At 39.8% G+C, this 13,916-nt stretch overlaps 1 protein-coding gene across 1 annotated transcript; it reads left to right on the forward strand.

Annotated features, from left to right (window-relative positions):
• The first annotated feature begins 10,894 nt into the window (after positions 1-10,894).
• On the forward strand, positions 10,895-12,445 carry LOC117301127 (perivitellin-2 31 kDa subunit-like). Its single transcript, XM_033785017.1, has 2 exons — positions 10,895-10,913; positions 11,691-12,445. The coding sequence occupies exons 1-2, from the start codon at positions 10,895-10,897 to the stop codon at positions 12,443-12,445; spliced, it is 774 nt and encodes a 257-aa protein (XP_033640908.1).
• Positions 12,446-13,916: the final 1,471 nt, after the last annotated feature.

A 13,916-nucleotide genomic window follows, 5' to 3' on the forward strand; every position in this document is an offset into this window, starting at 1 on the left:
ATATGAATAAACAATTAACTAAGGTTTTGAAAAATTAGTTTCCATGTTATTTACAAATTTAAAAATAATCCCGACCCGAGAGGGCGCTGTTCGTGACGTCCATCGAGGCGCGATGAATCGGATGCAGTGCAAGAACAAGATAGTGACCCTTGGCGCAAGCTAAAAACATGCCCTCAAAGTTGAAACAATCCCTGATTTTTTTCACGTTAGGCAAATGCTCCTTTAGGTTCGTTACGTCTTTCAGGTACCTTCTTCGAATTCCACACTAGCTGGAAAAATTGTAAAGATGACGTCATGTTTTAGAAAAGAACTTTTCTCTTCATGTCAAAATGTGTAGTGTACTCCGGATTCTCTAAGTACGACGGATCGAAGTGTTTGCTGCACAGCGCTGGAAAAGACGTCGGACCGGACCACTTTGCAAACTGACCCGATCGTTAGTTGTTTTGCTGCATCCACCTGGTCGACATTGCCGGGAAAATGCAAGATAAAAACTTTATCGAAACGTACAACTCACGACTAGGACTTGAATGTACTTGAAAGTACGTGTGTTCGATGTTAGATCGAGGCAAAGTCTTCCTCGATTGACGTCAAAAAAAAGGGTAGGCGGAGTCATCCCCCACACAACTTTATTTATTTTTTTAAACACTACGCCACATTTAAAGTCACCTGGAAATATAATTTTTTTTCTTCAAACAGTAGAGTATATGTTTCTGAACAATAAAATAATTTCTTGAGTAATTGTTTTTAACGATTTATATATCGGGGGAGAGACTTCCTATTGTTTTATTTTGTGTGGTTTCCCCCTCCCGTTGTCCAAGCTTCCTTGGACACTCTAAGGTCACAAAAACGCCAGAGCTGCGTACACACCTCTCTTCCTCTTTGAGTTCCGCCGTCTCTCAATTTCTCACCAGGGGGGTAACGTGCCGTAAAGTAATGGCGTGATGGCGTACTTCAGATTGAGAGAGGTCACTGGAATACAGCGTGCCGGTAACCGTTTTTGCCATGTTATGAAACGAAACTAATGTTTTTTCTAGTTTATCAAGCTCTGGTGGTTTTGTTTTTGCTGAATAGTTTTTTATTGCTAATTAAAAAAAAAAAATGTTTACAAAGGGGCAACAAAAGCAACGTTCAAGTTCACCACGACACGCCCAATTTGGCCCCATCTTGAAATGGCAATAAAGCAAAATAATTAATCTTTTCAAGGGCTGCAACTACGCTTTGTATTGCTGCAATGCAAGAGCAGAAAACCGTGGGCACGGTAATTAGGCTGAAACACTTTGTTATTGCTATAATAAAATAAAAAAATCAATTTTCAGCGAAAGACCAATGAAGCAACGGTCACTGCTACACCGTCTGCATGCTAACAGTGTACCTAAACAAAGAAGAATAAATACACGAATAAAACAACAGAGCATAAATAAAATGCAGCAACAGCCAGTCAACACTCCCACTCAGAATTTTGACCAAACCTTGCAACTTCACAGGGAGCAAACATCTCTCGACTGATATAATTATTGCGACTGGGGGTTAAGACTATCCTACATCATGGCGGGCTTTATGAACCTTAGTTTCTGTATTGCTGGCAGGTAAGTCAAGCTTCAATGTCTGTCCTTGTATAAACCACTGACGTGTGTTAATAATGCCCCCATCACACCGCTCTATACGCTCTGAAAAATGTATAGTCTTGTTGCAAGAAGATAGTAAATTTGTACGGCGACGAGGAGGGAGCGGGGGTGCACAAATTTGACCCAACGCGATAAAGGCAAAGATTTACATGCTCCCATTGGCTGGTGTCTGTGATGTTTATACTTTCTTAATAATATAATAATAAGATGATAAGTGTTTATAACATATGGCAAACGTATCTACCAAATAAGCCAAGTATGAATTCGGAGACCCCCAAGTAGCACTTAATAAGGGTTTACAGGGTGCTACGGCACATTCATCAGCCACAGCCAGGAACAATGGGATGAATAAGGGTTTACAGGGTGCAGCTACGGCACATTCATCAGCCACAGCCAGGAACAATGGGATGAATAAGAGTTTACAGGGTGCAGCTACGGCACATTCATCAGCCACAGCCAGGAATAATGGGATAAATAAGGGTTTACAGGGTGCTACGGCACATACATCAGCCACAGCCAGGAACAATGGGATGAATAAGGGTTTACAGGGTGCAGCTACGGCACATTCATCAGCCACAGCCAGGAACAATGGGATGAATCCCTTCTTTGATGAATGCACTGGGTTCTTTTATACGTGAGTTACAAAAAACACGGGGGCCAATGGCTTTACGTCCCCTCTGAAGGAAGAAGCAATGGTTTAGGTGTCTTGATTAAGGACACAAAATGTCATTACTGGGATTCGAACCCACACTGATCAGAAACACCATACGCTCTTTACCGCTCGGTGCTCTTAACCGCCCGGCCACGACACTTAAAAATTTAGGGAAAATGTTTGGTTGAGGAGTTATGACTTTTTCGAATGTTAAACATCACCTTTTGGTTTTAACCGGAAGTCAAGATCAAATTGGTTCCACCTGTTTTATTAAAATTAGTTGTAAAGGTTCAATGAGTGGTTATAGGGTTATAGAGTTATAGTTTTTCATTACTAACTTAAAATTAGACTTGGAAGTCACGGTAGATCACAATTTGTGTAGCGTCGTTGAGGTTTTTAAAGACATAAGATTGTAAACACTTAGATTGAGAAACAGGATTAAAATACTCAACTTCAAATTCAAGTTTGAACCGGAAGTCTGGGTCAAATGGGGTCATGTTTTTGTAGCATTAGATACGTATTTGGACAACTTTCTGATGATGAATAACTAGCTAAGGCGGTTTTTTGTTTAACTCTTATAAGAGTTCAACTTCAGTTTAACTTGTAGTCAAGTTCCAATGATGTCACACTTTGTGTAGCGTCCGCTTAATTTTTAACCGGTAAATTTCCCAATGATAATGGAACATAATGTATGGTTCTAGAGTTATAAATAGTGTTATAAATCTGCAGAAGCAAATGGGTTTATTCATAATAATTGGCATTCAATATCGATTTGAACCGGACTTAAAGGTCCAATTTAATGTTACTTAGTTTTTAAAGACCTTTCTGATGATGTAAAGATGATATAAATCTATTGTACGGTTCAGCATTGATGATTTTTTTTTTCAAATATAAAATTTTAACCTCCGGTTTGAACCGGAATTGAAGGTTCAACGGGGTCACATTTTGTGCATCGTTTTGTCAAATTGTCACAAATTATTCAAGTATGTAAATAAGTAAAAAATCTTGTTAAGCGATGATTTTTTTCATTTTTTTTTTTTTCATTAAATTTCATCTTCTGGTTTGAACAGGAAGTCAGGGTCAAATGGGGTCACTGGAACGGTTGGTAAGGGTGTATAGATCGTGCAATCCCAATTAGTCTAGGAATTAAGAAGTTTAGAAACATGAATAGTTAATCTCCGGTTTGAACCGAAACCAAGGTCATACCGGGTCAGATAGTTTGTTGCATTTTTATGGTTTGTAAAGTCCTTTCAGATGATGTATAGATTGTAAACATAAAATAGTGTGGGTAATGTGTCAAAATGTCAAACATAACATTGATGTAACAGCTATTAATGCTGAGTTCCACCAAATAAAAATAATTAAAAATCTTGTCATTTTCGTTTGCAAAGGTTTCAGCAAGCTCAACGATCTGCAACGTGATGCAAAAATTAATGCTGAAAATGGCGATCTAGGATGGAAACTGTCAAGTGGGTACGGGTTAAACCCATTTTTGCAAATTTCTCTTAAATACTACTATCATTTTTTTTTTTTTTTTTTTTGCAGATTGATTGTCTGTACTCTGATATTCATAGACGTGGTACAAGTCGTTTCTGGTGAAGGCTGTCGAAATTGCTCCGCAGCATCACGGGAGCACAAGCTGTTTAAAAAGGGCAAGTGGTATCAACCGAGAGAATTTGCTCTTACCGGAGGCGCATACCGTAATCAATCGTCATCCGCAGTCACGAGATGTGCGTCTTCTTGTCTGCAAATTGATAACTGCACGTCGTTTAAGTACTGTGAAGATGACAAGCTCTGCCAGCTCAACTCATTGCAACCCGAAAACGACACTGCACTGCAGACACCAGGTCATTGCGTTAACTTTGAGGACAAATTGCTAAACGGTAAGATTAAAAAAACCAAAAAAAAACATTGTTAATGTTCGTTCAGTAACATACAATAATTTAAAAAAAAACATGAGAATTGCAGGACTTAGTCTTTGGCAGGTCGAGTTTAGAATGACGTTACTCACGGGAATTGTATGTGTACACGGTAACAATCAACAAATTGAAAAAACTAATAATGGGGAAACTCAATTAATCTAAAGGTTTTAATAGAGCAAAGACGCAAGCAATGCAAAAATTACAAACGTGGAGAACCATCTTGAGTTACAGTGTGTTTTCTACCTCTGTCACATGGTTGTTAGTTTGTTTTGGTTTATCTTGTTTTTCAGCGTGGAAAAATCCCCCGCACAAGGTTGCCGGAGCTCTGAAGCACGTTTCTGTTGGCGAGGCAGGAGTTTGGGGCGTCGATGTTCGGTCAAATCTTTACTATAAGGCGTTGTGTGGATCATCCTGGACTCATCATAAAGACGCATCGAATCTGGGACTGGTACAGGTTGATGTCGGCAAGAACGTGATTTGGGCCATTAACAAATTTAATTATGTTTACTTAAGTGAAATTTCTACTAGTCGCCCCGATACCCTTGTGTTCAGCAAAGCCAGTGATTGGGCGCAACATATTAGTGTTAGCCAAAAGGGGCATGTATGGGGCTGCATTTCCCTTAATGTTATTCACCGTACGGGAGTGACCATTGATAAACCTGGGGGCGATGCGTGGAGGTATGTAGGGCACGGCTATGCTCAGATCTCAGTCGGTTCTGGTGGTGTCTGGGGAGTCACTCATACTAAGAAGATTTCCTACCGAGTGGGAACTTATGGTGACCCAGACTCAGATACGGATGGCTCAGATTGGGAAAACGTAGAGTCCTTAGGCATTTCACCGCAGTATGTCAGTTCGGGTGACGTCATTTACATAACTGATACTAAAGGTGTTATCTACTACCGCGTTGGAACGTCGGCTGAAAAACCAACTGGCACAGCTTGGCAAAAGATTGGCGGGAATCTGAAACAAGTTGAGGCACTTTCGGGCACATTCTGGGGCGTTGACGCTGAAAATAATGTTTATACAAATGAAGCTTGAGTTTTGGCAGTTTGATATTGGCATGTTCGAAACTGGTTTTAAATTAATTGTAAAAAAAAATGTTGTTAATATCTAATTCCCGAGTCAATTTTGCCCGGGAGTTTTTTAGAACGGATAGAATTAGTAATCCAAACTTAATAAATTCATCACTGCTTACATAGTCATAAAGTTGCAAGCCAACGACCGACTGCACTCGACATGGTATCATTATGACAAACCATTCACTTTTATTATAGTGCGCCACCACTCGGGTAACGAGCATCAAACTTGCCTCGTGACTTAATTTCAATAACGCGGTTAATTCTCTGCGTCAGCAACGCAAAACTTCCACTATAACATTAGTTTTCACACTCTCTCACGCAGGATTTGTTTACTTACTCACAGCTGAAATTTGCATAACTACGCTGGCCAATCAGGAGACCACACAACTGTTGGTCGCGTCTATTACCAACAGGTTAGAATCAAAAGATTTACAGACACTGAATCGCAAAGGTCGTTGGTTCAAATCCCACCCGAGTAGTATGCATGATTTTGTTCACAGCGCTCGGGAAAGTACTGAGTATATCAATGTTAACACTCATTGTGTGTATGGGTGAAAAAAACGAAAATGAAAGGTAGCATTTTATGTTTAATACCATCCCCTTATTTCTAGCTTAAAATGATACAAGCATCATAAAATATTAAAAAGTATGCATAATAAAACATATGTTTCTTACTAGACGAAATTTTCTCTTACGGGTTTTAATTTAATTAAGAACTCGAGTCGATTTGTTTTAGGTCTTAAATAAATTGCAACTTGAATTATTGAGCAGCAGCAGCATTTATTAACATCAATGTTGTATTTTTGTACTTTATCCCGTAGTATAAGACGGTTACTTTTGATTTTCCGTCCACTTTTGGACTAATTTTAAGGGAGGTAAACGTTTGGTAATCGCTCTTGAAATTCAAGGCAAAAACAACTTGTGGTAAAGAAGACTACATCAGTTTTCGATAGTATAAAACCTTTTCAGAAACATCTCACTTTGAAGTAGTATGGTTAAGTATAGTATAAAATAGTATAAAACCCTTTTCAGAAACATCTCACTTTGAAGTAGTATGGTTAAGTAAAACGATATCAGCTTTGATGTCCCAAAATTTAAACATGGGAAGCGTTACTGCGGTAACGCTTCTGAAATTGTGTATTCGAATTGGGATGATATTATTCTTACGAAAGTGGATATTGTCCCTTTCAGATTTTTGGCGGCATTCTCTTACAAACACGACCACTTTTTTAAGTGAAATGAAACTTGTATTATTTATCTACGGTTTGTATACATTTAAAAGGTTAAAAAAAAAACAGAAGTATGCTTTACCATTATCCCTCCATACGAGTAGACAATGTGGACACTTTTATTTTGTTCCAGAGTGCCTTTGTCAAATGTTTTGAGTTTATCACTAATTTCTTATTATATTGATTTGATTTACTTCTCTTCGATTCGGTGATTGGTTAATAAATGCATAATATGTGCGTGTCATTCATGTTTAATGATTGAGTGTTATGTGCTTTTGTAACCAGGGACCTCGTAATTACTGTTTCTGTGTTGCTTTTCAAGATGTAGCATTATAAGATACCAAACGGAAAAACAAGCTTTACATGTTTTTTTTTTCTTTTTCTTTTTTAGGGGGGACAACAATACAAGTGAAACATGAAACATTTGTTTTCCAAGACCAGGGGTGGATTTCACAAATAGTTAAAAAGAATAGTCTTATCTTGAGTTAAGACGCGTTACTCCTCCTATCTTATGACTAGCCATCGTTTTTTGTATCTCCTATAGGACTAGTCCTAAGTTGGGACTAGTCCTAAATCTTTGTGAAATCGTCCCCTGTATTTTTTTCCTAGCGCGGTCAAAGACAGGAGGGGGCTACAAAAACCGTTGCAGTTTTACTTTAGTCGAAATGTGGCGCTATTTATTCCTCAAGTTAACTTCTGTTATGGTACGCGTCCATATAATATCCTTGCTGTGCCGCTCTTGGTATTGATCGTTCTTCGATCTCATTCGCACCTCACCCGTCGATGATTGCTCCTCCGTGCTTGTTTTACGTTACGGTGGTTGGAGAAAATGGTGGACTGACCCAAACCGCCACCCTTCCGTTGCTGTACGCCACGGTGCTCTTGAAATCAGAGTGAGATACTTCTATTGTCTGGTGTCGTGTGGTTTCCCCTCCAACTCTCCAAACTTCCTGGAACAGACTCTAGGTCACAAGAATGTCAGAGCTGCGTACGTATATTTTTTCCGCTTTGAGTTCCGTCTTCTTTCATTTTCTAACCAAGAGTATAATGTGTCGTATACGTACAGTATGTATCATCATACCATTCTAGTTTGTCGTCAGGCCAGGACTGTCCTAGTACAGTCGGCATATCTTCCTCCATGGTATCATCATACCATTATGGTCTGCCTTTACAGGGCCGGCACTGGCCCAGTACAGGCTGTATCATCATACCATTATGACTTGAATTTACCAGGCCGGCACTGGCCCAGTACAGTCTGTATTGTCATACCATTATGGTTTGCCTTTATCAGGCCGGCACTGGCCCAGTACAGTCTGTATCATCATACCATTATGGTTTGCTTTTACCGGGCCGGCACTGGCCCAGTACAGTCTGTATCAACATACCATTATGGTTTGCCTTTACCGGGCCGGCACTGGCCCAGTACAGGCTGTATCATCATACCATTATGGTTTGCCTTTATCAGGCCGCGCTGGCCCAGTACAGGCTGTATCATCATACCATTATGACTTGAATTTACCAGGCCGGCACTGGCCCAGTACAGTCTGTATTGTCATACCATTATGGTTTGCCTTTACCGGGCCGGCATTGGCCCAGCACAGTCTATATTGTCATACCATTATGAGCTGGATGAAGAAGATCATACACGATGCTATAATAAAAGCAGTTTTTCTATGGAAAAAAAAAACCGCGAAGTCCAAAGTAATTTTTATTTTATTTTTAAATGGTAACATTGTTCTGCGTGAAATGATCACCCGAACCCAACCATCCATGTGTGGTATTTGATTCGCTTGTGTTTTTCCCACCTGTTGACTGATGCATCGGGTTTCTTTCCACTGCACGACCCACGAAATTCACTCCTCTTGGACCTTAGGTTGTCCTTGCACAAGACAATTATTTCCTCTGTAAGAACTTAAAATTAAAATGTAACTCTTAAATAAAAACACACTACCGTAATATACTTTTGTGATACGCAGAGGTCAAGGATTTCTAGGTACGATACTGTATTAATAAACAATAACATAGTATTATAAGTGTTTGAAACATAACAGTGGGATCAAACCTAAGAAAAATATCAAACCTAAACAAACGATCGAACCTAAAAGATGACATTTTGTGAAGCTGTGATGTTTAGGCTAAAACATGTATTGCTATTTAAAACAATAAGGGGTCCAAGAAACATATTACACCATCTCTACGTTCTTTTCCACCCCTGTCATTTGCATATTTTTTGGCATGCCATTCTTGATGACAAGTTGTTAGGCCTAAAAATCTACATTTATTGATATCATGAAAAGGGACCAAAGGCAATTGTCAAGGTTACACCATCTATACGTTCAATTTAAATCGTGTGCTTAACTCTTTTGACATGGCAATAAAGCAAAACTAATTATTTTCAAAACTCTGGCCTTTAGACTACAATGCTTTTTATTACTGTACTACAAAAATAAATCATCAGCTAACTACCGGCGATCAATTATCTACACGCTAAATTTACTCCATCTACCTTTTTTGTGACCAGGCAATAAGGCAAATTAATTATAGCTCGTCAGTTTCGGCTGAAACGCTTTTTTTTCTATAATTGTTTTGTTTCGGGGGAATATAAAAAAAATTAGCGAAGGACCAACCAAGCAATGATGACAGTATCACCATCTGCACGCTCGAATCTTGTTTAGTGAACCTAAAATTAATTATGAAGAAATTAAATATTATGAAAAAACAGCGCATGTAAAAGGCGGCAACATCCAGACGGCCACCTCACTCAGACTTTGATTCAAATCCTGTTACTTCACCGAGAATAAAGCTATCGACTGTTTTTGCGACTGAGGTTAAGACTACAACATCATGTCAGCTTTAATGAATCTTAGTTTTTATAATGCCGGAAGGTAAGTCCAACTCAAATACTTCTTCATTCAAACAACTGTTGTGAGAAGCTTCTTTCTCCTCGGGCCCATGCTGCTCAAATGCTATCCCTCCATTAGTAGGCACACTGAAGGGCAGTGTCGGTGGCCTCAGCCAGGTCATCAGTAGTGGTTGCTGGTGGCAGTAGGGGGCAGGTAAGGAGATGATCCTTAGTCTGCCGCTCCCCGCAGTCACAGGTTGTGAGAAGCTAATGTTCTAGAAGGTAGTATTTTCTATCAATTATGGCTTTTATCAACACATTGCTGATTTTTAGGGCCTTTTCTCCATAAACATTCAACCGTGGAACACCGGGTATAGACCCAACCGCGTCTATATGGCTGCAGCATTTGCGAACAACCCTAAGAAGTCTTTCTGTGACACGACGCTTCATTTCATGGACATTTATTTTCCCATCAACAGTTGCAGTGCTTCTCTCAGATTACGTTTACGATCATTTATTTTGTTTAGTGTTTTATAAATCTAGTGTTAAGCTAAAATTAAAGTTCAATCCAAAACCGAGCTGCTGTGCAGACTTACTCCAGTTGAAGGCAGGATGAGCTATATTCAAGTTAGTTCACTGTCTGACTTTCAAAATATGCTGGTAAAATTTAGTGGAACCTATTTAAACCAGCTTTAAAAAGGCGACTTCCTTTTAAAGCCATTGAAACAGTTAACCTGAAAATTAAGTATAACTGTGCTTTAATAGTTCCATTTTAATTCCATGCAGTCTTGTCAAATGTTTCCGTACTCGTAGACGAAAATACCCTTCTCCGTACGATCTCACAGACCTGAAACGTATCGCACATTGCCCTAAAATACCTCGTACACATACAATTGTTGCGAGTCAGTGTCAACAATATTGACTGAGTGGCGACATTTGGCAAAAAGGGGGGGGAAACTGTTTTAAACGTTTTTACTGGCTAAAACTATTTTCTGGCAGATTTCTCCTTATATAATATCTTTGGTTTTTTTTCAGATTTATTGTCTGTACTCTGATATTCATCGACGTGGTACAAGTCGCTTGTGGTGAAGGATCTTCCCCGATAACAAATGAGCACAATATCACCACTAAAGCCTCAAAACGCAAGTGGTATCAACCGAGAGAGTTTGATCTTACCGGAGGCGAATACCGAAATCAGTCGTCATCTGCAGTCACGAAATGCGCATCTTCGTGCCTGCAAAATGATAACTGCACGTCGTTTAAATACTGCGAAGATGACAAGCTCTGTCAGCTCAACTCATTACAACCCGACAACTACACTGCACTGCAGACACCAAGTCATTGCGTTTACTTTGAGGACAAATCAAACAATGGTAAGCTATCAAAACAAGTTAATGGGAAGACCTGATATAATTCATTTTATCGCGTAAGCGATAAAATGAATTATACTCTGCATATTGCTCCCTGTTGGTGTTAGCTCGCATGAGTCATGGCGAGACTTGTTTTCCAGTCTAGGTTTTTGCCCTATGGCTTGCATTAACACGATGGCATATCGTGTGTGTGGTATTATGAATGGTAGTGTTGGGTATTCAGCAACCATGATGGGAGCGTGGCTTACATAAGTTTGTGTTGGTTTGGTTTACATGGTTGACCAATTAGGATTGGTCTTGCAATTGAGTGGCTGAAAGTTTGGCGGGAGCATAATTATTGTCACTTTGTCACAGCTTAATTTTGGAGTAACTTTTCAACATTTAATACAAGGCCGTTACACGTTTCCAGCACGCGGCTAAAGTAAAATAAATGCGCAAAAACAATAACGCACATAAGGTTGTAGACGGGGGGATAAGAGCACCGAACTAAGGCCCTGGTGATTTGTACTCGGCTGAGTGTGGGTCATAGAGCATTGTATAGCTCTATGGTGTGGGTTCGAGTCCCGGTCGTGACACTTCTTGTGTCCCTGAGCAAGACACTTACTATAATTGCCTCTCTCCAGCCAGAATGGGTATCTGTGAAGGCAGAGAGGGTTCTTGTGATTGATTTAAGTTAGTTGAGTTATATCGTAAATTTGTTGCACAGGCTGTGGGCCTACTCGAGCTGAGATGGTTTGAGGAACTAATTAAATGGCCCAGTGACCAGGGGAACCATTGTTGGTAGTGCTTTGATGAGACGCCCTTCTTTCTTGTTCTTTCTTGAAAAGCACTATATAAAAACTGCTAATTACAATTATACATGAGGGACCTACTGGATTTCATCCGTCGCAGGTTTAAGTTTGGTTACAATACCCGCGTAGGAGATGTACAATTGATTTTTGTTAAGTGCTCATAACTTGTTTAATTTCAGCATGGAATAATCCCCCGCACAAGGTTCCGGGAGCTCTGAAGCACGTGTCGATCGGCGAGGCAGGAGTCTATGGCCTAGGTGTTGCGACCACTGGTCTTTATTATAGGGGATGGTGTGGTTCCACCTGGACACATGTTCCAGGCACAGAGGTACTCAGACTTACACAATTTGATGTGGGTAAGAACGTGATTATGGGCACCAACGGGGGTGGGGCTATTTGGTATAGTACGGTTTCTGCTAGTCAACCCGATGTAACCTCGTGGAGCAAAACGGGCGGTGGTTTACACCATGTTAGTGTCAGTCAAAAGGGCCATGCATGGGGTTGTATTGCCGGTGCAGTTTACCACCTCAGGGGAGCCAGCCTCGACAACCCTGGTGGATACGGGTGGCAAGTTGTGTCGGGTGGGGGCTATGTTCAGGTCTCAATTGGTACCGGGGGTCTCTGGGGTGTCACATCTACTAAGAAGATTTCCTACCGAGTGGGAACTTACGGTGACCCTGACTCGGATACGCATGGATCTGATTGGGAAAACGTAGAGTCCTTAGGCACTTCACCGCAGTATGTCAGTTCGGGTGACGTCATTTACATGACTGATACTAATGGTGTTATCTACTACCGCGTGGGAACGTCGGCTGAAACACCAACTGGCACAGCCTGGCAAAAGATTGGCGGGAATCTGAAACAAGTTGAGGCACTTTCGGGCACATTCTGGGGCGTTGACGCTGAAAATAATGTATATACAAATGAAGCTTGAAATTGGTAAATAAAAAAAATAAAAAACTGGAATCTATGTTATAACCCAGCCCCCTCAGTGCCTAAGTATAGATTGTGGATACTTTTATTTTGCTCTTAGTGCGTATATCCATTTCTAGGCAATCCCATATTATATTCATTTGATATAGGCCCCCCCCCCCAATACTTCTTTCAAACTGATGTGTATTTGATAAATGCGTTGTTTATGTGCGTGTTTGTATCTTACAAATACAGTGAAGATTATATTCAGTTTGTAAGACCTGCAGTCACCACGGTCTTTGTATAGACCTTTATTATTTTATCTGATGTACCCTTTTTTCAGGCAGTGGGCACTATTGGTAACAGTTATAAGCATAAAATGGAAGAGGTTTATAGTATAAAACATTGTGAGAAAGAAGTAATTTTCCAACCATCTAAAAGTACACAACTTCGTGTGACAAGGTTTTTTATTTCTTTCATTATAATCTCGCAACTCCGACGACCAATTGAGCTCAAATTTTCACAGGTTTGTTATTTAATGCATATGTTGAGATACACTAAGCTAGAAGACTGGTCTTTGACAATTATTACTAATAGTGTCCAGTGTCTTTAATAAATGCATATTTTATGTGCGTGTCATTCAAGTTCCTGAAAGATTGCATATTATTTTGTAAGAGTTTCACTCAGACTGGTATTTTAGACCTACATTTATCTTCCTTTAGACCGTTGTGTTGGATAATTATGCAAACATGTGTGTCTTTCAAGTTAATTGAAGATTATATTCATTTTGTAAGACTTCATTTACACTGGGTTTTGTATAGACCTACTGAATAATGTACTTTTTGTGGTCTTTAATAAATGCATATTTTATGTGCGTTTTCTTCAAGTTCATGTGAGATCGCATAAATTTTGTAAGACTTTAGTCGCACTGGTCTTTCAGACATAGTATCTGATATAACTTTGTTTATGTATATCATTATAAACTCATATATTATGTGCGTGTCATACATTAGTTCACTGTAGATTAAACTGGCTTTCGAATTACCGCCAGTGAGAAAAAATCGTTGTATAAAATATAAAAAATAACTGTTCACCAAAGCCATCGATAATGTTATGCAACAACAGTTTTGTAACAAAATGTTTATGCAACAGTCACGTTGTAAGCGTGCGTGCGCACCTGAACATTATTATTACGCGTTTCAGGTCAAGCTTAAAATGTAGCCTTTCGTCACAAGTTCTTCGTGGTTTGGACAGCTTCGTAAAGCCGCAATCCATAGCCACTGGAACCGTATACCACGCAAGGGCAAGGGGGCTTCACCATTCGGTGCGTGGTTTCCCCTTTCAGCCTTGACACAAGGCTATCTGAATGTAAACAGCTGGCGCTATCTGACAACAGATACCAGATTTAGTTCGGTGGCTTTCAGAGAACGTCGAAAATCACAAACTTGTTCAGTCGTACATTATGTCTTAACATATTCTGCTCTTAATAATGT

Source organism: Asterias rubens, chromosome 16 (genome assembly GCF_902459465.1).
Source record: "Asterias rubens chromosome 16, eAstRub1.3, whole genome shotgun sequence".
Classification (NCBI taxonomy): domain Eukaryota; kingdom Metazoa; phylum Echinodermata; class Asteroidea; order Forcipulatida; family Asteriidae; genus Asterias; species Asterias rubens.